At 39.3% G+C, this 23,587-nt stretch overlaps 1 protein-coding gene across 1 annotated transcript in view; it reads right to left on the bottom strand.

The window, feature by feature from the left end:
* Positions 1 to 23,587, bottom strand: part of DSCAM (DS cell adhesion molecule) — a 436,159-nt gene that overhangs the window by 178,670 nt on the left and 233,902 nt on the right. Inside the window, exon 4 of the mRNA XM_088160469.1 lies at positions 4,199 to 4,345. Within this exon, the coding sequence (XP_088016595.1) occupies positions 4,199 to 4,345 (147 nt within the window). The remainder of the gene's footprint in view (positions 1 to 4,198; positions 4,346 to 23,587) is intronic.

The raw sequence follows: 23,587 nt of genomic DNA, 5'->3' as shown, positions 1-23,587 counted from the left end.
GCTAAGATTTCTGTCTCACAAAGAAACTCCACGTGCTGACCAGCTCCTACCTGACCCACTGACCTCTTTTTGGGTATATCTAATCATAGCTGACTGGATGTAGGTGTGATTGCCACAATTCTGGTATTTTCAAGAGGTATTTTAACTTAGCAAACTCAGGATCTGCTCACAAGGCAGCTGCAGCAGGTTCCTTTAAGGAGCTGGAGAGATTAAAGGAGCAGTTCATGCTGAATTCAAGCTATTCCAAAAGTCATCAGTACCTGAGCTAGCTGGTTTAAAATGAGCTTAGATATATCTTTATGAATTGCAGCCACAGCTGGGAGGGCACCCAGGAGAGCAAGGCTATTCAAGTTAAACTATCAATCAAGACACCAAAACCATGATAATTTAAAAAATGGACTAAATAGTTTTTGGTTTGTTTGTTTGGTTTTTTTTACTATATCTCGATAAAACCCCCAAAATGCCATGTCCAGTGAAAGGTGATAACAGAGGTTTTTCTGCTTTCTAGGTGCCAGGAAAACACTGAGCCACTGAGGGCAAAGCCACATTCAGCTTGCTGAGTGTCTCATTAGGAAGGCGTTGGTGGTGGTTAAATGAATGATTTTGGATGACTCAGTGGCCTCGAGGTCCATATTTGGCACCAGGATGGGACAAATTTCTGAGCTTTCCACGCTGTTTATGTCTGGCTCAGTGAAAGCACAGTCTGCCAGGATGCTATTGGGAAGGCCAATGTCAATTTGACTAATTGATCAGCCTGCTCCTCTCTCACTGTTTGGGTCATAAGGCATCCCTGTTACCAGGCACAGATTCTTTTGTGGGGAATTAAATTAAAGCCACAAGCAGGCAAGAAATTACAGCTTCTGGCTCTTAAGAAGGTTACAGCTACATGAAATAAATTTCTTCAGCTGCAAGTAATAATTAAATATTTAAATAATAAAAAAGCATAAATATCTTTTAGAGGTATTGTCTGTGCATTCCTACTCAAGCAGCACAGCAGACCCTGGATTCTCTATGCCAGGGTCACTTCTCTTTTTTCCTTCTCAACTTGAGCCTTGTCAGCAGCAGCACAGCCTGGAGTCCCAGCTGCAGGACAGCTAAACTGAGATTTTCCTACATAATGAAGAAAATTTCACCCTGCTGTTATAGAGGAGGTTTTACAAATATATTCAGGGATACACGAGATATGATTCCACTGACCTGCTTTTTCCACTCTGCACTTATGTATTTAAAAGGACAGGAAAAACATTTCTTTGGGTTGTCCCTGTAACAGACTCCTATTTAGAATTCCTACTGTTCATGTATTCCAATTAAGGGGGGGAAAACTAAACCAAACCAAAAACGTAACAACAAAAAAAAGGAAAACAAAATCAAAACCAGCCAAAAACCAAAGAAAGCACAAAAGAAATCCCTAGGTTCATTTTCAATCACCTAAAATGAGGCAAAAAAACCCTAAAGTAACATAACCCAGTTCCAATATGTGTTTAGCCTCTTTTGAGTCATTATTTCACTATGCTTTAACAGTCAGCTGCAAATGACTTCCAGCAAGAACAATGGTGAAAAACTGAGGCAAAATACTGTTTAAAAATATTCTGCTTCAGATCTGCTTTGAAGGACAGAAGAAGAAAATTGTTGTGGTTTAAAAATAATAAGGATTTTTCAGTGTGGAAGCTAAAAAGCAGTAATGATTTTGGGAGATGGGATTCATGGACGGACAAAATTATTGTTGGACACTATAATGAGTCTTAGAAGTACATTCTGTTGCATGTTAATGGCTTTGGGTTCAATTTTATTTAGAAAGGCCATGTGATTTCAAGGGAATGTTCCTACTCCAAACGAAATTTGGAACTTCATTTTGGCCACAGGCATATTAATTATTCACTATTTTTTTTCTATTTTTAAATTTTATTTGCTATTATCTGCATGTTACTATTCTCACTGTATCAAAACTATAACGAAGCTTAATTTGTGTTAAATGTGGCCAGGAAGCATGAAAAATATCCACCACAAACTATTTCATCCCCAAAGAAGTGAAGTACAAATATGGATGGAAAAGGCAGGCAAAAATGTAGGTCTCATGCAAGCAGACTTTTCAGAACTATGTTCATGGATTCTTCGATCCCAATTCTTAAAGGAGTCACTCTTAAAAAATATAAATTCCAGTAGTGAAATGGAAAACCTGTTAGAGAAATATTAAGAGACAAACTCTGTCCCTGATTGCTGCAGTTGCTCAGTAGATTAACAGGACTGGAAATCAGAGCCCACTCTAGTAAGAATATTCTATTCTGTTCAAGAACAATTAACCCTGTTGAATTAAAAAAAAAACAATTATTGCACACAGGTAAAACTTGCTATTTCAATTTGGTCTGTGGAAGAGAATAGAAAAGGCAACTCCACACAGAGAACATCTTTTAGGGTTTTTGTCCTAAATTTCAAACAAGACAGAGCTTTCATTTTGTCCCTTTTGTTCAGTGAGATAACCAGAATTTTTCCTGTGGTAACCAAGATACAAGCCTGATTTTATTTATGTTCCCACTGGCTCAGCCTTAACATGATTTCACACGGAAGCAGACCATATTATGGAGCCAGCTGGAAGGGTAGAATCCTGCCTGTTCTCATAAGACCACAGCAGGCAGATTACTGTGCAGGAGAACTTCTTCGTCTGGTTGGGAAAAGCAGAGGCAAAAGTTCTACCCACAGGGGACATCTATCAAAGGGAGAAACTCCTGGAACTGACTGGTAAGTGATTCTAACCTGAACAATCCCACTATTTTTTTTTTTCTATCATTACTATATTTAAGTACTGGCCTGTGTGTTCAGAGGGCTCCAAAATACTTCAGCAATGTCCATTTTGCAGGAGGGTAAGAAGAATTTAATAATGGAAAACCTCTGTGTCCCTTAGGGCTCTCAGACAGAGGGGTGGAGAGCTGAGAGCTGAGCACTAGAGTTTTATTCAGATAGAAGAACCAAAAGATGACCCCACTGAGTGTGAGATTGGGAAAATCACCAAATCCTGACTGACCTTTAAGGAAACTTAGGAACGGGGAAAAGGAGGAAAAGCAGTGTGAGGTTTTCAGTGGGATGGTAGGGATGATCTATATAGGGTAAGGGTATGGGGAGAAAGAGAAGGTCTGGAATGCAGCCTCAGTGAGCTCTGTGGATGGAGGAAAACCACTCTGGATTTGCTCCCAGGCAAACAAAGGGAGCAGTTATGGACAAGCAGCAAATGAGGGACAGGAAGGGGAGGTGGAGAAGTGCTAATCCTACACAGAAATGTTTGAGAGCAAGTTCCAGACCCAGACTTGGGATCAGCTCCTCCTTCACCCACAACTGGCACTGCCTCCTATTGAGAAAAAAAATGGGGAAAAATCTGTATTGGAGCAGCTCTGTATTGAGATCCCTGAGTGTGTGGTGACTGTGAGGAACCCAACTGTCCATCACACACACAGTGATCAGGAGTTAATTTAAAACTGCCAGGAAAAGTTAAAATAGCCCATCCACTTTCTCGTTTTCCCAGCTGCTGCACAAAATTGCCCTGGGACTCAGCCCTGAGCTGCCAACCAGCCCTGCTGCCAGCCTGCAGCACCCCTGGGTGCACTGGCACAGGTCACCTTCTCCTTCTGGCTGGAGATCCCTCCTGGAAGCAGGGGAACACGCTGCTTTCCCCTGGGGAGGAGTGGGATGAATGAAAAGCAAGGCTGAAATGCACCTCAGATAACCTGAGAATCCTCAGGTGGAAATGTCTACAGCTGAGTGCAATGTCCTGAACTCCTGGTGAGGTGAACAGAGAGGAACAGGCACCGTAGGGCAGCTCAGATCACCCCAAAGCAGGACAGCTACACCACCCCTAAAAATGGTCTTCTTCTTTGGTTACACAGGGAAGTTAAGGTGATTAAATTTCCCTGCACAAGTCTCCTTTCGGAGGGATGAATCCCATCCACAGTCCCTGTATAAAGCACTCTAAACCTGCTAAAAATCACCATGCTGAGTGCAGGTGCACCCTAGAGGCCTTCAGGAAATAGCAACTAAGATGTGAAAAACATTAAAAAAAAATTAAGGGTTTTAAAATGGCCCATCTTATTTTGCAGCAGCTCCCCACCTCCATTTGATAGAAACCACACAAGAACGTGCCTTGCCAGCTGAGCACGCTGGAGAGAGACACATGCAGCATTTCATTTAGCAAGGTACAGAAAAGGAGCACCTGATACAAAAAGTCTTGCACTGTTGCTTTGTCGTGTTTCTCCAGTGTATCTGTGCCTTGTGATACATCGGTAGTTGTACAGTCCGTCTTCATTCTGTACGTCTAAAATATACAAGGCTCCCGTGGATGTGATGAGAAATCTAGGTCCTGAAAGACACAAGAATTTGCAGGGTTTAAAATATCTGCAGGTTGTTACTCTCACACTGAAGGATGGGGGACGCAGGGCCTGAAGATTTTTTTTTTGTTGCCAGGTTTGAAACTGCCAATTCCAAGCTTAACAAATGCTCACTGTAAATGCATAAAAGGTATCAATTAATGTTCATTTTATTTGCACTCCATGTGCAGAAACAGAGGGATCTTTAAGGAAAATGTGAGGCACGAAGGAAAGAAATATGCCATGGTTTATATGAATATTAACAAACATACAAGGGACATCTGAAGTAAAATTTGGGGTGAAGAACCAAAGCATTAACCCAGTTTAGTTCAGTTTTGTAGGATGATCTGATGCAATTCAGCAGCAGAGCTGGAGGGGTTAGGGAGGCAGTGAAGCTGCTCACACCTGCAGTGACTGCAAGGCAAACAGCTCCAGTGTAGGAGCAGTCCCCACCCTGCCCAGCAAAGCCACAATCTCTAAAACCAGTCTGATGTGCTCAAGGCCAGAGTTTCTACCACTGTTGTCTCAAAATGAAAGTGTTACAGGTTAAATTTTCTTCACATGCACCTTTTTTTTTCATGATTAGCTCTAGAATATGTGGAAAAAACCCATGGTTTATATGGTCACACGTGAAGTTTTGATCATTTGGAACCCACAGAACTGTCTCTGTGCTGTTTCATGCCCACTTTAAAAGCAAGGACACAAATCCCTCTAAAATCAACACGGTACATGTTTGCTCTAATGCACTTTCCATAATGCAATTAATTAAAACAACGTGTTTAGAATGCATTGTAAACTTAAGCCTCACCTGGTTAATATTTCCACTTAAAAATACTCTAGTCTTATGGTATGTGTGCTTTTCCAAACCTTTTACACACAGGTAAATGTGAATATATTTTCCTTTTCATGTCTGCTAAATTTCTCTGTAACTGGTAGCTCTTACAATATATGTACCTGTACCTAGGTATTACAAAATAGATCAGGCTCCATAATTAGGGGAGAAATGCACAAGGCTGAAACCTATTATGAACTAATATCCAGTAATATGAGGTAAGAAAGAATTCCTTTTTTCAGAGCTCTGTTTGAGCAATGAGTTTTTAATAATTAAGTGTAGTCAGGATGCTTTCTCACAGATGCATCAGTGGGAAAGCAATCCAACAGGGAGAAGGCAGAAAGGAAATGGTTTCATTACAGAGGGTGATATCCTTTAAACCATAATATAAAAGAAACTGGGAAAAAATTAACAAGCATTTAATGTCACAGGACCAGTCTGACCCTCAGAGCAGAGAACATTGAATTAAACAACACCAACCCACCTCTCCCATCCTTGGAAGTATCCAGAATTATTAAATAACCACACCAGGGTTAAGTAAGTGGTGGGGTTGATCAGTGTGGAGAAAAGGAGGCTCAGGGGTGATGTTGTTTCTCTCTAAATCTCCCTGATAGGAAGGATCAGCCAGATGGAGTCAGGCTCTGCTCCCAGGGAACAGGGACAGGAGGAGAGGAAATGACTTCAAGCTGTGCCAGGGGAGGCTCAGGTAGGACTCCAGGAGAAATTTCCCCATGGAAAGGGAGCTCAGGCCTTGGCAGGGGCTGCCCAGGGAGCTTTGGAGTGCCCATCCCTGGAGGTGGAACCTGGAGGTGGCACTCAGTGCTCTGGGCTGGGGACAAGGTGGCCATGGGGCACAGCTGGGACTCCATGGGCTGGGAGGGCTTTTCCAGCCTCAGGGATTCTGTAATTCCATGAAAATAAATCACAGAATTGAGGCATAGAAGGTGTTGAGCTCCTTTGCTGATGAAGAAGAGCTGAGCAAGGGAAGGTGTAAAGAAGGAGGGAGAGCTGGGTGGGAAGTGCTCTCTCCTCAGCCATGAGCAACACTGTACTCCAGCCTCCATGGATTTACAGATTTACAGGCTCGAGAGGCTCTTTCTGATACAGAAGCCGTACTGACTTCGTAGGCCTAAATTGCATGCATAGAGAAGACTTAAGAACAAAAATATCGTAGAGTGCAGGGGTAAAATCACCTGAATGGGTAATATTGCATTTTCACAGCCAGATGTCTGAAACACGGCATTGAAACTCTTACATGAAAAAAAGCAATGCTATCTTGCATCTTGTATTTTAATATGTTAGTTGTAGTGTTTGGATGAAATTATATGGACATGTAGTAGCAATAAGTTAAACCAAGAGGATGCACTGTAACTCCTTGATATAATATTCTGCCCTATGCTGAGTGTTTCTTCCTTTTCCTTTCATATTCCTAATTACTCAGAACACTGAGTGTATACATTACTCAAAACCATTTGTGCAACCCTAACTTACCAAATAGTGCCACTAAACATCTGTACCCTTTAACAAGGTTTGCCTTTAATCCTTAAATTTAAGTTAGAAGGATATTTACAATTTTGGTGTGAAAACCACGGGATGTTAGACATCGGTTCACAAGCAGTTTCTACACTCCTGAAATATTCATAAAGCAAATCCACCTTTTGCAGGGAATATAAGAACTACAGGTAATTGAGGCATAGCTGTCTCCCTCATGCACCGTGGGCAGCACAAAATGACAGCTTCAGGAGGTGGGAATCACATTTAAAGCCTTGGCTTGGGGGAATGCAGCAAAGCCAGCCCTGCCTTGCTTTTGTTCCCAGCCGGGTGAGCATCAGCCAGCTCTGCATTGAGGCAGCACAGTTCAGCTCGGTGCCTGCCCCCAGCACTGCCCCCAGCCCAGGCAAGGCTTACCTCGGGATTTTCCTGCTGGGATGGGACCCTGGTACCCGACTGTGCTGGGGAGGATGTCAGTGGAGAGGCTGCAACCACATCACAGGCCCAGGAATATATTAAAAAAGTGTTAATGGGATGGTTGGGACTGCTGTGGTCCCTCCAGTAAACCTGCATGTGCTGTGCATTTGTGTCAACTGAGTGGAGCCTAAACAGCTGAGAGGCAGAAATGTGCCCCTCGTGCATGTGAAGGCTTCCTGTAGCTTTCTCTTTCTGGGGTCCATTTTCAACTTTGCTAAATCATATAATTCCATTTCTCATCATAATTCCATTTCTCCATGATTCCATTTCACACCTTTGGACGCTACCAGTATGCACAAGTTTAAGATGACACAAACATGGCCAAAGTCTAAAAATTAATTCCTTCCTCTGTGCTCTTCCACAGCTCTCACTATTTTCAGATGCTCTGCACAGTTTTGAGAGTTGGTCTACACAGGGCATCGTTAGTAATCAGTTTTGTCTGCCTTCTCAGGATAAGCTTGAAAAAATCTGCCACGGAAATTAAATGTGAAGATCAAATTCAGAGCTTCCCTTTAAACTCTAGACAGAAGTTCTGGAATCACAACTGGGGTGTGGATTGTGGATGAGGATGTGGAGTGGCTGGGTGATGAATTTAATGGATTTGTGGGCTATTTGCAGATCTCATAGTACTGACTGATCCTTGCAGGTGAAACCTTCCCTGCTCAGCCCTGGCAGTGAGTTTCCTCAGATGCAGTTACACTTTTGGCTCTGTGAGAGCAGACACACTTATTAAAAGCCTGCCACTTAATAAAAGAGGAATGTGAAAGCTTTGCAGAGCCAAGAAATTGCTCAGTGTTATCTTGCTGTATTTTCTGGAGAAGTTATGAACACACTCAAGCTATCTAACACTGCTTAGATCATCTTCCTGTTGGAAATTACTCAGGCAATGGTACAATAAAACCTTCACTTAAAGCATTATCTAGAGATTTTCCCCTCACCCTCTTCCAAGATAGCTAAAAGTAAATAGTTATTGCCACACATCAGATGTTATCCCACATTTCCCACCAACAGACATTGTGTATAATTGCAGGGCTAAAGATTTTCCTTTTCCTCTTTTCTTCTTAACATATTTTGCATACTTATGTAATGCTTTTAATAACCAACCCCTCCTTCTCCTGTAGAAACACGAGACAGAAAAAGATGACAGAGAAATAAAAGGGGGAAATGCATGTAATTTCTGTCATCTTCTAAACGGAGAGCATTTTCATTAAACCTGACAGGCTGTCAGCTGTGACAAAGCTGAAGTGTTGAGTGTTCTGCCTTCTGTACTTCAGAAAGTGTTTAGGAAAGCACCAGGATGGGACAGACGAGCTCCCACTGCCCTGTTGATCCATGGGAGGGCTTTCTTCTTCAGGCACATTTAATTTAATCGGCCCTGCTTTGCTCTAATGAAGTCTAATTTTTTTGACTCACCTACTTAATATGACAAAGATTTTTCTGAAGTGAAAAATCCTTTCAGATCTACTGAAGCTTTTTGTTTGTTTGGCTGTTAGCAGGCTTCAAGAGAGGAAGACAGAGAAGCCTCCTTCACAACAATTAAAAAAACCACTGTCAAAATAAAGCTCATAATTCCCATTTATTATTCCTCCTCAGCAGTGTTTGTATTAATGCCTTGAATATTTGGCTTTAATAATTTCAGCATCTGATTTTCAGAGACGTTGAAATCTCTTTTGGCTTCCAATGCTTGATGGCTTTGAAAACTTGGTTCAATATCTGGAATATGTGTCTCATTCAAAGACTTCAAAGGCTTCCAGAAACCCTCACAATCTCTTGCCTTGGTAGTGTGGGCAAGCATAGTAATACATTACCATTTAGCATAGTATTTAAACTTACTTTAAAATAGAATTTAAACCCAATTCCAGGCTGAATGGGGCTCTGAGAAACCTGGCCTAGTGGAAGGTGTCCCTGCTCATGGCAGGGGATTTGAATTAGATGTCCTTTAAGGTCCCTTCCAAGCCAAAGCATTCTGTGATTTTATGAAAATTTAAATTCTTTACAAAGAAGCTCTCTGAGATACATGGATTCATACAATTCATACAAGTCAGTGGAAAACCAGGGAATGGAACTCATAACTTTTTCCCCAGCATCCAACATAATACATAACTTTGCCTCACAGTGAGACTGAAAAGAAAATATATAGATCCAAGGACTCGAAGGACCATTAGAGTAATTTATTTTCACCTTCCATCCTTTTGCCATTAACTCCTGCCCAAGCCCATATCTGGAAGTTACACTATAGGTTTTTTAAAAAGAAATTAGTAATGATTAAAGATTTCCTGTAAGTGGAAAGCATGTAATAGCCCTGGGTAAATTATTCCAATTATTCTTACTTTTGAAAATTAGTGTATTGTTTGGGTCCACCTGCCTTTGCCCCAGTTATTGGATCTTACTGTGCCTTCATTAAAGATTTCCTCCACAGTCAAAAATCTTCTGCCCATTTAAGTCCTTACAGAACATGAGGAAATTACCTCTTATACCATCTTTCTCCCTAATTAGTTATACAGATTGAACTTCCTAAATCATTTACTGTGAATTATTCATATCTTGAAATATTCCTGTAGTTTTTCGCTCAAGACCTTAACAACTTTTTGAAGTTCCTTTTCAAGCTTGGATCTTGCACATAAATTCAGTTCTGAAATTTCTGGTTCTGGTCATAGTGAATACAAAATGTCACCATTTTCTTCTGTACAATTTTTTTCCCACATACCCATCTAGTAATTGAACCCATCATGTAGAACTGTGATCTCCTTTTCAGAGTCATGGATTTAGGGATTTCCCTCCTTCTGGAGATGTGACTGGAATTGTTGGTATGAAAACCTCAGTGTTCAAATCAAACCTCTTTAACACAACTCACCAAGCCAGGTCATCTTTTGCCATTACATCTATATTTTAACAATTGGATTATTTTTCCAACAGCTTTCCTTAACAAAATTTCATTCCCTAATTGAAGCTCTAAATTCATGTCTTCATCTGAGATATTAGCAAACCACGTGGTTTGGTGGTAAAGAGATGGACCCCAAGGGGATGGGTCTCGCTGTCCTAAAGAAAACAAACAAGGAAGAGGTGGAGGAAACTGGGTCATATCTAGGCTTGATCAAGGGCCCCAAAACCCATGACATTTTTGAAACACACCCCTCATTTTTCTGTCTGCTGACCAGTGCCCTAAATAACCTACTGACTTCTTTAAAGTTGAGCAGCCTCAGCAAATCCTGTGTTCGTTTCTCTAAGTGAGAAGAGGTCACATTAACAATTATGAAATTGCTCTTATGTAAGGTTTTAATGTTTTCCATTAGACTGCATAATATTAGAGATTAAAATAAAATTCTGTTTAGGTTTCCTATGTGAGATTGTTCTCATGTATAATTCATAAGAAAATGTGAACACTTTCCTGTCGAATTAGCGCATCATATTCTTGTACAAAAATGAGAATATTTTAAAATCACAATGTTAATCATTCATCATGCCCTTTTCCCCCAGCATGCTGGTAGTCTTTAAATAGGGGTAATGCTACCCTCAAGATGATCTAAAAAATCATATTTGATTTTTCCTTTGTTGGAAACACATCTAACGGCGCTGTGTTATTGCAGCCTAAATTGGGTTGATCGAAATTAAGAGAACAGATGGCTGTTCTAATCGTGTGCCAAATGGCAATATAGAACAAATAAACTCTTGCCAGTGGTACTTGTCACCTGCTCTGGATAGAATCGCTTCTGCTAAGCAAGTTTCCAGTGTGACCTGTGCATGGAAGGGGAGAGAGCTCCCCACGGAGCCAAAGGGGACAGAAACCTGTGACTCAGGTTTATGGCACTGCTACAACATCATCCTCAAACAAACCAGTCTGCTGCTCAGGGCATGGGGAGTGTGCTAGAACCTGCTTAAACTGTGCCCTGCAGACACAGTCCTGGGAAGGTTTTAATACCCAGCCCAAAGATTAGATGTGGAAAGGAGGTGTGGAGGGAAAGGTGAGGATTCACTTTTCCAAGTATCACTCACTTAATGTACTCAACTTTCATGAGAGACCTGAGAGACCATTGTAACTCATTTCATGGGAGAAAAAATCAGTGGCAAAGCTTCTCAAGTGCCACCATAGTATGATGTTACTCATGATGAATTAAGGTGCTTGATATTACCTTTTTTTTTCCTGACACAAGGTATGAAAAAACCATAAATTCCTTAGGAAGTGTTGTCCAAGGTGAGGAAAGCTGCTGTGATATTTGGTCTATAATTCCAGGCTCCTCAAAGCTCACAGAAATGCCTCTTGTCATAAAGCCAAGCTTGCAGGTCTGAAGTTTTCTTTAGTTCCAAAGCAGTTGGTTTTCCCTTTCCTTTCTGTTGTGTCTTTTGTTATGGGCTTCCCACCCCCTTTCCCTCCAGAAGTAAATCTGAGAATTTATAAAACAAGCCAGCAGCCTTACATGAGATGTTTTCTGTTTTATTTAGACACATAATCTGTTTAGACTTCAATAAAGAACAACTGAGATTATCTCTCTGCACAACTCTCTGCAGAGAGCTCAGGACATTCCAAAATATTTCCAGTCCTATGACCTGATGTGGTTCCAGCTGTAACAGAGATGGATTCACAGCTTGGCAAAGTTTGTGCAGAACTGACAGTTCAAAACAAAGACATTATTTCTTACATCATCATTCTTTACCCTCCCTCACCTGCTCTACCTCAGTTAGGGATAGAAGCACCTGTTTTGGTGGCAGCTCAGTCTGAATGAGGGTTTATTGTAAATAAATGTGTTCTTTATCAGTCACTCTGCCCCTCAGTCAGTGGAATTCAGAGCTGCTCAAAGTGTGGGAGGTCCAACCCAGCCACCATCACCATGGCTCTAAAATGACAAGCAAAGTCATGAAATATTTCCCACTTGATTCTTCAAAGATTAGAGAGGAAAAGAGTAAAAAAAGAAATTGTTGTTATTTTGGCATCTCTATCTCTAAGGAATATCATGGACCAGCAATAACCTTCTGCATATTTCCAAAGAATATGGATCTAGAGGAATTTAGATGCTTGGTATTTGCTCCATTCCAATATGTCTCTTTCTTTCATAAATGGGGATTTTGCCATAGCTGTAGCTCTCCAGATTTCCCTTCATGTTTTGCATGAATTATTACTACCAAGGCAACAAACCTGCCTATTTCTTGCCTATAGAACCATAAGGTGAATAAAATTGAAAAAGGGAACAGAGACAGAAAAAAAGGAAAGAAAGGAAGGAAGGAAGGAAGGAAGGAAGGAAGGAAGGAAGGAAGGAAGGAAGGAAGGAAGGAAGGAAGGAAGGAAGGAAGGAAGGAAGGAAGGAAGGAAGGAAGGAAGGAAGGAAGGAAGGAAGGAAGGAAGGAAGGAAGGAAGGAAGGAAGGAAGGAAGGAAGGAAGGAAGGAAGGAAGGAAGGAAGGAAGGAAGGAAGGAAGGAAGGAAGGAAGGAAGGAAGGAAAGAAGAAATGAAAAGAAAAGAAAAGAAAAGAAAAGAAAAGAAAAGAAAAGAAAAGAAAAGAAAAGAAAAGAAAAGAAAAGAAAAGAAAAGAAAAGAAAAGAAAAGAAAAGAAAAGAAAAGAAAAGAAAAGAATAAAGTTGCAGTTTTGGCTTTGTAAATTGAGCTCGGAGAGATTATCTGCATTAATAATTTGGTTATTATCAATTAATTATTATCAATTGCAGCTTTAAATAGGAACAAGAATTTTGGTTCCCTGTTGGTTTCTCATTGAGACAGTATAAGGCCTGAGCCCAGTGCTCCAAAACCAGGCATGTCCTGAATGCAGGTGGCAGCTGCATTCCTGGTTTTAGCAGCTCTAAATTCAACAGTACCATGAGTTTATTTGTGCTTCTGTAATCTCAATATAAGGAAAGACATTATGCTCTTATATGTGCAGTGCTATAATTTTCTGAATGAGTTTGGCCATTTTGAAAGAGACTGTAAATAATTCAAATCAGAACATATTTTGTTGCCCTGTCTGTTTCTGTGACTGCAAAAATGTATTTCATGCCAACTGTCCACACCAATTCCACTTATGCTACATATGCAATCTTCAAGTTTTATAAAGGAGGAATAAACATGTTTGTTTGTTTTGATTTTGTGTTGGTTTGGTTTGGTTTTTTCCCAAGTAAGTCATAACTAGATGCAGGAGCTGTGCTTTTGTGTACACGGGCTAGGTTTTGTTAATGGTTGCTATTTTATGATTGAATACTATAGACCTGACTGATCACACAATGTGTTTATTTAATTGTTCCCCTTCTTAATCTTTGATTAATTTATTAGGCATGAGCAGCTACAGCTCTCTACCTGCTGCTGTTAAGTGTCATCCTCCAGGATATTGAATAAAACTGCCATAATCTTTAATGCCTCAGTTTTAGATGATTTGAGTGCTTGCATACGTTGCTGTAGAAGCTGCTTTCCTCATTTCAGCTGGGAAGCAAGCAGATAATTTTAAATCACCAGCTAGTTTCAGGGGCTCTGATTAAAGAGGATTCAACTTTGCCCATGATATATGGAGCTGTCTGGAGGATTAAAATCTTTCTCCTCAGGCTTTTACTGGTGCATCCCACATAAATAAATAGCCTGGAGCTGACCAGTGGCTTAGCACAAATAAACTTATTCTCTGCTCTTTATATCATCAAGGACCATAACCCATCTCCCCTCCTATCTGCATGCAAATTTAAACACAAGCTCATTAATTAAAAAGAAAAACCTCCATCTCCTCTGGCCTGAACTGCTTCATGTCACCACTATCAAATGTTCAGAACCTTTAAAGTTCTGAAGCTTTGAAGTATTTCCAGAATACAAACTGTTATGGACAATATGACCAGAATAAGTCCCAGCCCTGCAGACACAGAATTCCAACAGCAGAATTATTTTGACTGAGTGCAAACAGCCAATATTATCCCACAGTAATTCCAGCAGCTGCAGCTCTCCAGCCCCACATGTTGAACCACATTTATTCTGCAGGTAACTGTGAAGGTAATGGAGCATCTCAACCTGAAGGAACAGTTTTATGAGAAATTTATCATAGCACCCACTCCCTTCCATGAAAAGATCTATTCAAATCATCCCATGATACCTGAGCAGTCAGAATTTTTATTTAATGCATTTGCAGTAGCAGAGGCAAAGCCTCATGTGGTACATTCCAGTGTAGTATTTTTATTTTGAGAGTGCAAAATGAGGGAAAGTGAAACAGGTTAATTTGGCTTTATGGTAATGACATGGGAAAGAATTAATATTCCTCACTCAATTTGAAAAATAAACCTATGTTTGAATAAAAAATTATTCAGAAAATTCACTGCAGGAGGAAGCAACTCTGCGAGGAATTAGAGATAAAATAAATAATTTTCCCTGGAGACTCTTGGCCAATCTACTGGGAAAAGAATTCAATGTTTAGTGAATCATTTTTAAAATGAAGAAAAAAAGCTGCTAATGATGTACATTTGTATCTTTTTGAACAATACAATAGTGTCAAGTCTATGATGCTGCTTTTCCAACAGCTCTATAAAAATTAAAATATTTTTTACAATTCCTCCTCACTATAATAATTTTTCCTCTACTTTTCTCTCTCTCATACACGCTAATTTTGATTCTCAACATAACCAGCTATGTTACGTGACAAGACCCTGCTTCTGTCTCTTCTTTACCCTTCACATAGCACAGAGCTCCATGTTGTGCATTTTGTACATTTAACTATTCAGCTCTCATCACCACTCACACACCCACCATTTTAAAAAATAAAATTGTCTCCTGATGAGCTATTCCCGTATTTTGTACACATTCCCCTGATTATAGAAATGTACACGACCATTTGTACTCAGTGTTGCTTCAGAACAACTGATGTTTTAAACAGAAAAAATAACAATAGCAAGAGCAGAAGTATGTAAAGACTTTTCTATACCTTAAAATAAACAAAGCTTCTGCCATCTCTGATCCAACGAAATTATTCCATAAAGGAATATTAAAAAAACAGTATTTAAGTATCATACAAGTCACGTGTATTACTAACATTGCAGGAAGAAACAAAATAACCCACACTGATTTGAAATTGAAATAACTGCAAGCAATTCCTGAGAATCTGTTTGCAGGCTGAATTCCATCAGCATATGGGGATTTAGCAGACCTCATTTTTTATAGGTTACAAAGTTTTATAATTCTTGCAACTTCTCAATAAACAGAAACACTTTGAACAAGAGTCATATTGTGTGAATAGATGTGGTTTTCACACTATTTATTTTCTCTTTGCTGACATCTTTGTCAAATTAACTTTATGACAATGAAAAGAGTTCAGTAAATATAACTTTTCAGCAAGGAGTAAATTCAGTGTGATTTATGCTGAGCATCAACTCAGGATTATGGGATATTTCAATCCAACTTCATTTCAAAGATCTATGTGAGGTAAAACTTGGAAGGATGTGTAATTTCATACCATCTCATAAAGATTACTGTGATTCTGTACTATTACTTTCCTAAGACTGGAAGCACAAAGAAAATATCATTATAAACACAAGCATTAGTCTTTTAGAATAAATGTATTTTAAGGTTTTTTATTTCCTTCTCTGAACTACTCAGAGAATCATGACTTGGAAGCCTGTCCAAACATCAGGATGATTATGCAAATATGCCCAAATACATTCCTAAGATAATTTTTACCATTTGCCAATTTCTATATGATTGGGAAATTGAAGCACAGTGAAGCAAACTGATTTGCCTAACTTTATCTTGCAAGTTTGTGGCAGATTTGGGAATCCCAGAGCTAGGTTTTGAGCATCCAAAGGTCCTTTCTTACTCCCTGTTTCACATGCTGTGCCTGAAAACCTGCCAGATTGGATTCAATCTCTTATGGAGGTGCACAACCAGGGCACAGTTTGGATGTGTAAATCTCCCTGAATGAGTTAAATATTATTATTGTTGTTCTCTTGCCACCTTCAGAGTGTTCACCAGTGGGCTGGACATGTTTTGTTTGCACCAGTGCTCATTTTCTGTGAAGACCTCAGAACACATTATTTTTAAAATACAGCCTTTGGTCAGATTACTGTTTCAGGCAAGATGTGTTAAACATTTTCCCACTTTTCCTGAGCTTTCTCTGTACTTACAGATGCAATTAGCTCTAGAAATTATTTAAAGCATCTATTTTGTTAACACTTAGGGGTTGCATTCCAGCATTTGTTGAGCAGCTAGAGTCCATAATGTGTTCTGTTGTGTCTTTTAAATGATGAATGTTAAGGAAACAGAGGTGTCTCAGGGAAAAAAAAACCCAAAAAACAACACTGCAAACTCATATTGTACATATGGGACCTCAGGCTGAAAGTCACGCAAAGCATTTTTTCCACTTCTAAATTTTTTTTTTCAGGAGGCATTGCACTAGAATATAAAATCCAACCAAATAAATATGTCCCAGAAGACACAGACCTGCACTGCCTGGACCCCAAGACCTTCCCTCAGCAGTCAAACTCTCTTTCTTTATCTCCACAGGCCATTAAAGAACGTGTTGAGTCACAGAGTGACCCTGCCAGCACCATATGACATTAGCACAGATGGCCTTGACCATGCTAATGACATTTCCATGTGAAGATCCATATCATTGACATTCCTTGCAATCCCAGAAGCTGCAAGCAGCACGAATTTGCCTAAAGAGGATTGACCTGACAGAAAAGCCCCGGTGTGCACAGCACACTCCAGCCCCCCAGGAGATTTGGAGCAGCATTCCCAGCATGAATCAGACACATCCACATCCTCTGGCACTGCTGGAGATGGAGAACAATGACCAGAACTGTGTGTGGAATCACCACCAGCATCATCCAAGGCACTGTGGGATGCAGGTCCAGGGAGGGGAGTCTCCTCTTTGCTCTCATGAGATCCCACCCCGAGTGAGGGTTTGGATGCCCAGTTTGGATGTCCCAACATCAGAGGGGTGTGGAACTGTTGGAGCAAGTCCACGAGGTTGATAAGGGGACTGAGGCACCTTCCCTAAGGAGAGAGGATGGGAGAGTTGGGGCTGTTCAGCCTGGAGAAGAGAAGGTTGTGTGGAGACCTCAGAGCAACTTCCAGGGTCTGAAGGGGCTACAGGGAAGCTGGAAAGGGACAATTCATCAGGAACTGGAGTGACAGGACAAGGGGGAATGGGGTCAAAGTGAAAGAGGGGAAATTTATGTGAGATGTAAGGAAGGAATTGTTCCCTGGCAGGGTGGGCAGGGCTGGCACAGGGTGCCCAGAGCAGCTGTGGCTGCCCCAGGATCCCTGGCAGTGCCCAAGGCCAGGTTGGACATTGGGGCTGGAGCAGCCTGGGACAGTGGGAGGTGTCCCTGCCATGGCAGGGCTGGGATGAGATGATCTTTCAGATCTCTTCCAACCCAAACCATTCTGTAATTACCACAAAGACATAAAATTCACCTTCAAGGAGAGGATCACTATGAAACCTGTGAACCAAACATATGTGTCTTGCTTAACCATGGCACCATGGGCTCAAAGGGATTTTAATTATGTAATAGCACTCTGTTCTTCTTATTTATGCTTTCCAGCTCCCTAAAAAGAGATGTGACTCTCTGCAAGTTGTGCTTCCAATGCAGAAGGTTTGTAAGTACTCCTTTTTGCACAAATTAGCCTAAAGTAAGAATATTCACTCAATTTGCTTCGATGTACTTCTTTCTCCTGAGAAAACAGCACAGTTTTGACATTTTACATGAGCATTCAAAAAATGCTAGTGTCACTTAGGTAAGAACATTTAAAAATAATTATCCCTATTTTACAAAACTAGGCAGCAGAAAAGTAATGAAGAAAAAGCTCTGAACTAAAACTACTTTTCTTCTCTTTTCCTGATGCTCAGCTTTAATCTGGGTATACTCTTTTACTCAGTGACTTAGGGATGTGAACAGCCATAAATGAATCTTGAAAAACGAAAATTAACGTGGCAAAATCTGACAGCTGTATGGAATTTATTCTAAGCAAATTCTGCATTGGTTCAATCTCTCGAGCAACTGTTATTTGGGTCAACATTATTGCTTTCATAGTTCACAGTCTTTATCTCCTGGGAGAAAGCCAATTTTTGTCTTTGCTCCAATCCTCTTAGGCAGAGCCCCAAGAGTCTGTATCACTGACCTGAGGATTTGCATTCTACACCATGTCCATGGTTGGGACACACTATCTCCCTCCCTGGAGCATTTCCATTAAAAAGGTGGAACACACATTCCTGTAAATTGAGACTCCTGGACTTTTTTTTTTTTTTAGTTCTTTGTGGAGCAAAGGGAGCATTGTACAAAGCAGAGCACGCTGCAGAGCAAAGACCAGGGAAGATAGAGGGAAATAAATAAATAAATAATATCCCAAAGATCCAAAAGTCAATACTCTGTGTTTCTTTTTTTTTTTTTTTTACTTTCTGACAGGAGCTCTCGCCCCAGAGCCTGGTCAGGGGCAGCTCAATAATAACGATCTAAGGCTGGTCTTCAATAGAGACTCAACAGCTGACAGCTCCTCTGTTCAAATTGACAAGGGCACAAAGAAAGGCTTGAATAATTAATTGTGAATGGTTGGATGTGATTTGATTGTGTGACCAACCTGTTACATCGACTTGCTTTCACCTAATCTTTCAAAATGAGGTATTAAAGCAGAAACTGTGCTGTGCTTCTTTCTTGTCACCTGGTTTTGTCTTCCCCTGTGGCAGAGCCTGCAGGATGTGCCCTCCATGGAAGGTGCTGAGGGAGAACCCTGATCTCACTTGGCTGAATAAGACTCTGTGCTCCAAGCCTGCCTAGCCTCTATAAAAAGTACTTTTAATTTCTATTACTTAGATGCAGCCATCAAAAACAAAAAACAAAACAAGGATGGGAAAAGAAAGTGGCATCAGCAAAGGTAACAGCTATTCACTAATTAACTTCTTCCTACCACAAAAAACCCAACCAAAGGAAAAAAATGAAAGAAGACCAAAAAGACCCATATCAAACCAAACCAAGCCCTAAAAACCCTAAAAACCCAACAAGACATGTTTTAGATTTTTGTCAACCAATTTCCCACTTAAATAGAAACTACAGACACCTGAACATTCAGAGACAAGTCATATGATGAACATCTCAAACATAATCTTCATTAATGATTAAATTAATAAATATTAATAATTGTAACAATTGTAAAATATTAACAATATTAATTATAAAATATTGAAAAATATAAAATAATTTTAATATAGACATGATATGTTAACATGCATGACTTCAGCATTGTCTTTATCTCAGATGCTGCTTTCTCAGCAGCCCTCAAGTATAGTTGGCCCAATAAATCTTTGTTTAACTCCTTCACCACACTTAGATGACAGAAAAAGTGGGTGTCCAGTAATTTCTGGTGGCTAAAGTTCTTTGAATGAGAGAAGGAAAAAACACCATTTCAAGCTGCCCATGGTCTGCAAATGTGCAGTTAAATGCTGATTCTGTGTTTAGGAGTATTTGCTGCAGTGACCTGTGGTTACAAAGGAAAAATGCACCTTGGGAAACTGAGAATCTCTCCGTGATTAATAAAAACTATTTCCTGTCAGAGCCAAGCTTCTCTCTCCCATTATTCAGACAAAATTCTCACTGAGTTTTACTCTGTATGGAAAGACTGACTGAGTAAGGAGTGAATATTTCAAAGTTTGTTTGATAATTCATCTTCTGAACAACAGACACCACTTAAATGAGAGAGTCTGATTGTTCAGGGCAGTCCTGAACATTTCACTGTGTTCTAATCCCAGCTCCTGGTCTACAGAACTGAAAGAGTCTCCAGTGCTTAATTATAAGAAGAAACCTGTCTCTATAAAATATGACTTATGTTTAAGGTCAACACTGGCTCTTAAAAGGCATTAAGTTTTGAAGAAGAAATCAGGATACATGGAAGTAGAACTTTAATAAGATGCTAAAATTTTAAATTACCTTAATTCTTCTTTTCAAACAAATAATACTCTATGGAGAGGCATCACCTGTTTCTTACAGACTGTACCCTGTGGTACAAATTAGGGTTGCTGAAAAAAGTATTTTCCATCACTTTTGGAAGCAATATTTCCTTAGACTATAACCTCTGTTAAATATTTATACATTAATCTTTATTTTTATGTAGGAAAATATCCTATATATGCATGTGTGCACATGCATGTCCCCATCATGTGGGTGATAAATAATAGAAGGTCCCTCTTTATGATAAATTATGGATGAGATGTATAATATATGAATTAAAGCTAACAGCAGGAAAAATCATTCACACACAAGGAGCTGAGGGAGGAACTACACCCTGCAAGAGTGAGATGGGAAATAATTCACATTTTAGTTCAGAAAAGTAGATCTGAGGATTCCATAACTGTGCAGCTTTCTCTGCTCTGTTTATGGAAACATTTTCCACCAAAGAAATTGGGGAAAAAAATATGAAAAAATTAAATGTCACTTCACTGAAATTCTATTGAGAATTTGGCAGGTTCAAGGAAGAGATGCAGAAATGATTCAAGAGATGGAAGCCCAGTTTTAAAACGGTGGTCTAAGGAGACAAAGGCCTTCAGTATTGAAAAAGGAGCTGATAAAGAGAAATAACAACTGCTTGAAAGATGAGGGAGAAGACTTTGAAATTATCAGGTCAGTTCCTATCTTCATACCCTATCAGAAAGGGAAAACAGAATTGATTGAGCATAGGCAGAAGATGGAAAATTCAAGAAACAGGGTAGTCACAAAAAAATCACAGATCATGAGCAATTACAAAGTGGATGCAGGAACTCTCTGATAAATTCCAAGCAGAAATGGGAAAAATCAAAACAATCTAAAAGGTCCTCTAGGGAAAAAAAAATTAAAAAGCAGGACATTTGTCTTTCCTATGGGAATTTCCACACAGAAATAAACGTGCACAGAACAAGAATTGCTCTCAACAGGTGCTGACAGCCCCACCCAGCATCACATGAAACAACCTCCATAAAAATCCTGAGATTTAGAGGAATCAGGATAACAAATGTGTGTTGATTTTAGATCTATATCAGTCTTTCTTCTGATTTCTGAAATTCCTGGTTTCAGTAAGGATTAGGATGTAATCTATGTTAGAAAATTAGTAAAGGTACTTATGATTTCCTACAATTTCATTCTTTCAGAATTACAAAAGCATAAATTATCTTCTTTTTTTTTTTAGCCTAAGTCATTTCCATGTTAATATAAATCTATATTTGGCTCATTTTTTTACACTGGTCCACTTCACTTTTTTTTTCTGGTGAAGTGGCCACAGATGTCTCTTCAAGAACGTGTACAAAACCACAATAATAAACAAAAAGAAGTGCTTTGTGCTCAGTTCCCTTTCTCTAAAGCATCCTTGATGTTTTCTGTGAATATTCCTAGAATTGGCCCCGAAAGTGGGAAATTTTAATTTTGAAATGATGAAATCATTCCTTTATTTTTGGTCCTTGTTCTGGTATCATAAATCTGGGAAGGAAAACATTTTGTAATACTGTTTCTAGCTCAGAGGTTAAAATTAGTCTGAAATTCAGCTTACTCATTATCTCAAGTAACTGACTGCACAGTGGCCATTTTTAAAAAATTAGATAGAATTCCATCAGTTCGAAGGGATGGAGAAGGAGAGGACTGCTGATGCTTTGATGGATGGTGAGACATCTCTGAGCTACCAGTGAGACACAGCCACGAAAGAACCTAATAGGATTCTAAGATAAAACATGAAGCAGCAGCACCATTGAATAAGATAAGAGCTCATCTGGGATATCATCTGTAATCCAAGATGATTTTGTTCACACAGGACATCTCAAACAAGAACTAAAATTCAGATATATAAGTGCTTACAAAAAAAAGCAAACTATTTTTTAGAGAGGCATTTAAAAATTGGTTTATTCTGCCAAGATAAATGTAGCAATAAATGTGTCAATAATAATATTACAGTGAATAACAAAATATGTATGTTTGGGTGTATATGCCAGGGAGGGAGAGGAGAATTGCTCAATTTAAAGAGCATTACTGGAATGAGATTTAATGGCTTTGAGTTATCCATTAATAAAACTTAGTCTAGACAATTGGAGGAGATTAGAAGATTGGAAGATGAAGAATGTCCCAAACAGAGCATGGGGAAATCTGCTTGTCCCAGGATGGATGCTGGGATGGAATTTGCCATGACTGTGTAACACAGGTTGGGAGTTTGGGAAGCTTTGGACATTGAATTCAAGAAAAAAAAAAAAATTGTTAACATTTCATGGAATTCGTTATATTTTGTTGATACTATGATTAAGATCCAATCATTAATTGTAGAGTTTAGAAAATTTTTGTCAACCAGACTCTTTGGTGTGTCTATTTTCTTCTGAGCTTCCCCTTGCTGCCAGGCAGAAAACAGCAACATTCTAAATGCAAAGGCTTAGAAAAACCTAAAGTGCTTAATTGGCATCTGTTGTTTGCATCCTCAGGATTATGAACCCTCTCCTAATTTGGGAATAATAAAGAATTATTACCAACCAGATTGGCAAGATCCAGGGGCTCTTTTACTTTTCTCTGTGCCACTTGGGAGTTTATTTATGAGAGCTGTCCTGCCATGGAATTTATAGGATATTAGGTTTTCATCCCTGCCCTTCATTGTGCCTTATTGTTTTGGTTTGTAGTTTCTTGGGTGTTGGTTTGGCTTTTTGATTTTTTTTTGTTTGTTTGTTGTTTTTTTTGGGGTTTTTTTTTTTTTTGTTGTTGTTGTTTGTTTTTTTTTTTTTTTTTTTTTCCTGAATTTAGATTCTGAACAAGTTTCAAGCACAAGTTTCAAGATCAGTTGAGGAAAAGCTTCGGGAGTGCTTTTAGTTTTGTGGGGTTTTTTTGGAGATTAAGAATAGATGTTCTGTGAACTATTCTGAGTCTATGTATTTGTTCATGGAACTGAACTTGATGACCCAGGTCACTCTTTTCCTAAATTCTAATGGAAGCTGCAGTTATTTTTTGCTTTTATGTCCCCATTTCAACTGAGTTTCTGAAAGTTTCACAGCTGGGAGTAAAGCAAAAGATCAATTTTCTTTTTTCTTGTGAGATTTTTGTCTTTTTTTCTCCTCAAGCAAGGAATCACAAAGAAAAAATCCTTTTGGAGCTTGGTTGAGGAAGTTCACTTCCTCACAGGAAAATTGAATGTCTAATTTGGTATAGTTTTTGCATTTATTTGCAGCAATTTAAAATTCATTTGCAGTATGTTAACAGTGATGCACTCTGAAAATAGAAAATTTAACCGTTTTGTACTTGTTGAAAATAAGATCTTCACATGAAGATTGCACTGTGAAGTCTATGCATAAGGAGAATTATAAGAATTTCTGTTCCTGCCTCACATCATGCTTTGCAAAATTCAGGATTTGTCAATCCACAAAAAAAAAAAAAAAAAAAAAAAAGGCTGTACACAGTGAAAACCACTGGGATTTTTTTTCTAAATTACATCTTTAGTACTGTGGTTATTTTTGTCACAGTGCCACTGAAAAAAATATCCACCACAGTATTTCTGC

This window comes from Sturnus vulgaris, chromosome 2, assembly GCF_052056855.1.
Source record: "Sturnus vulgaris isolate bStuVul1 chromosome 2, bStuVul1.hap1, whole genome shotgun sequence".
NCBI lineage: Eukaryota > Metazoa > Chordata > Aves > Passeriformes > Sturnidae > Sturnus > Sturnus vulgaris.
Note: the sequence above shows the minus strand (reverse complement) of the source record. Positions and strands in the feature narration are given on the sequence as shown.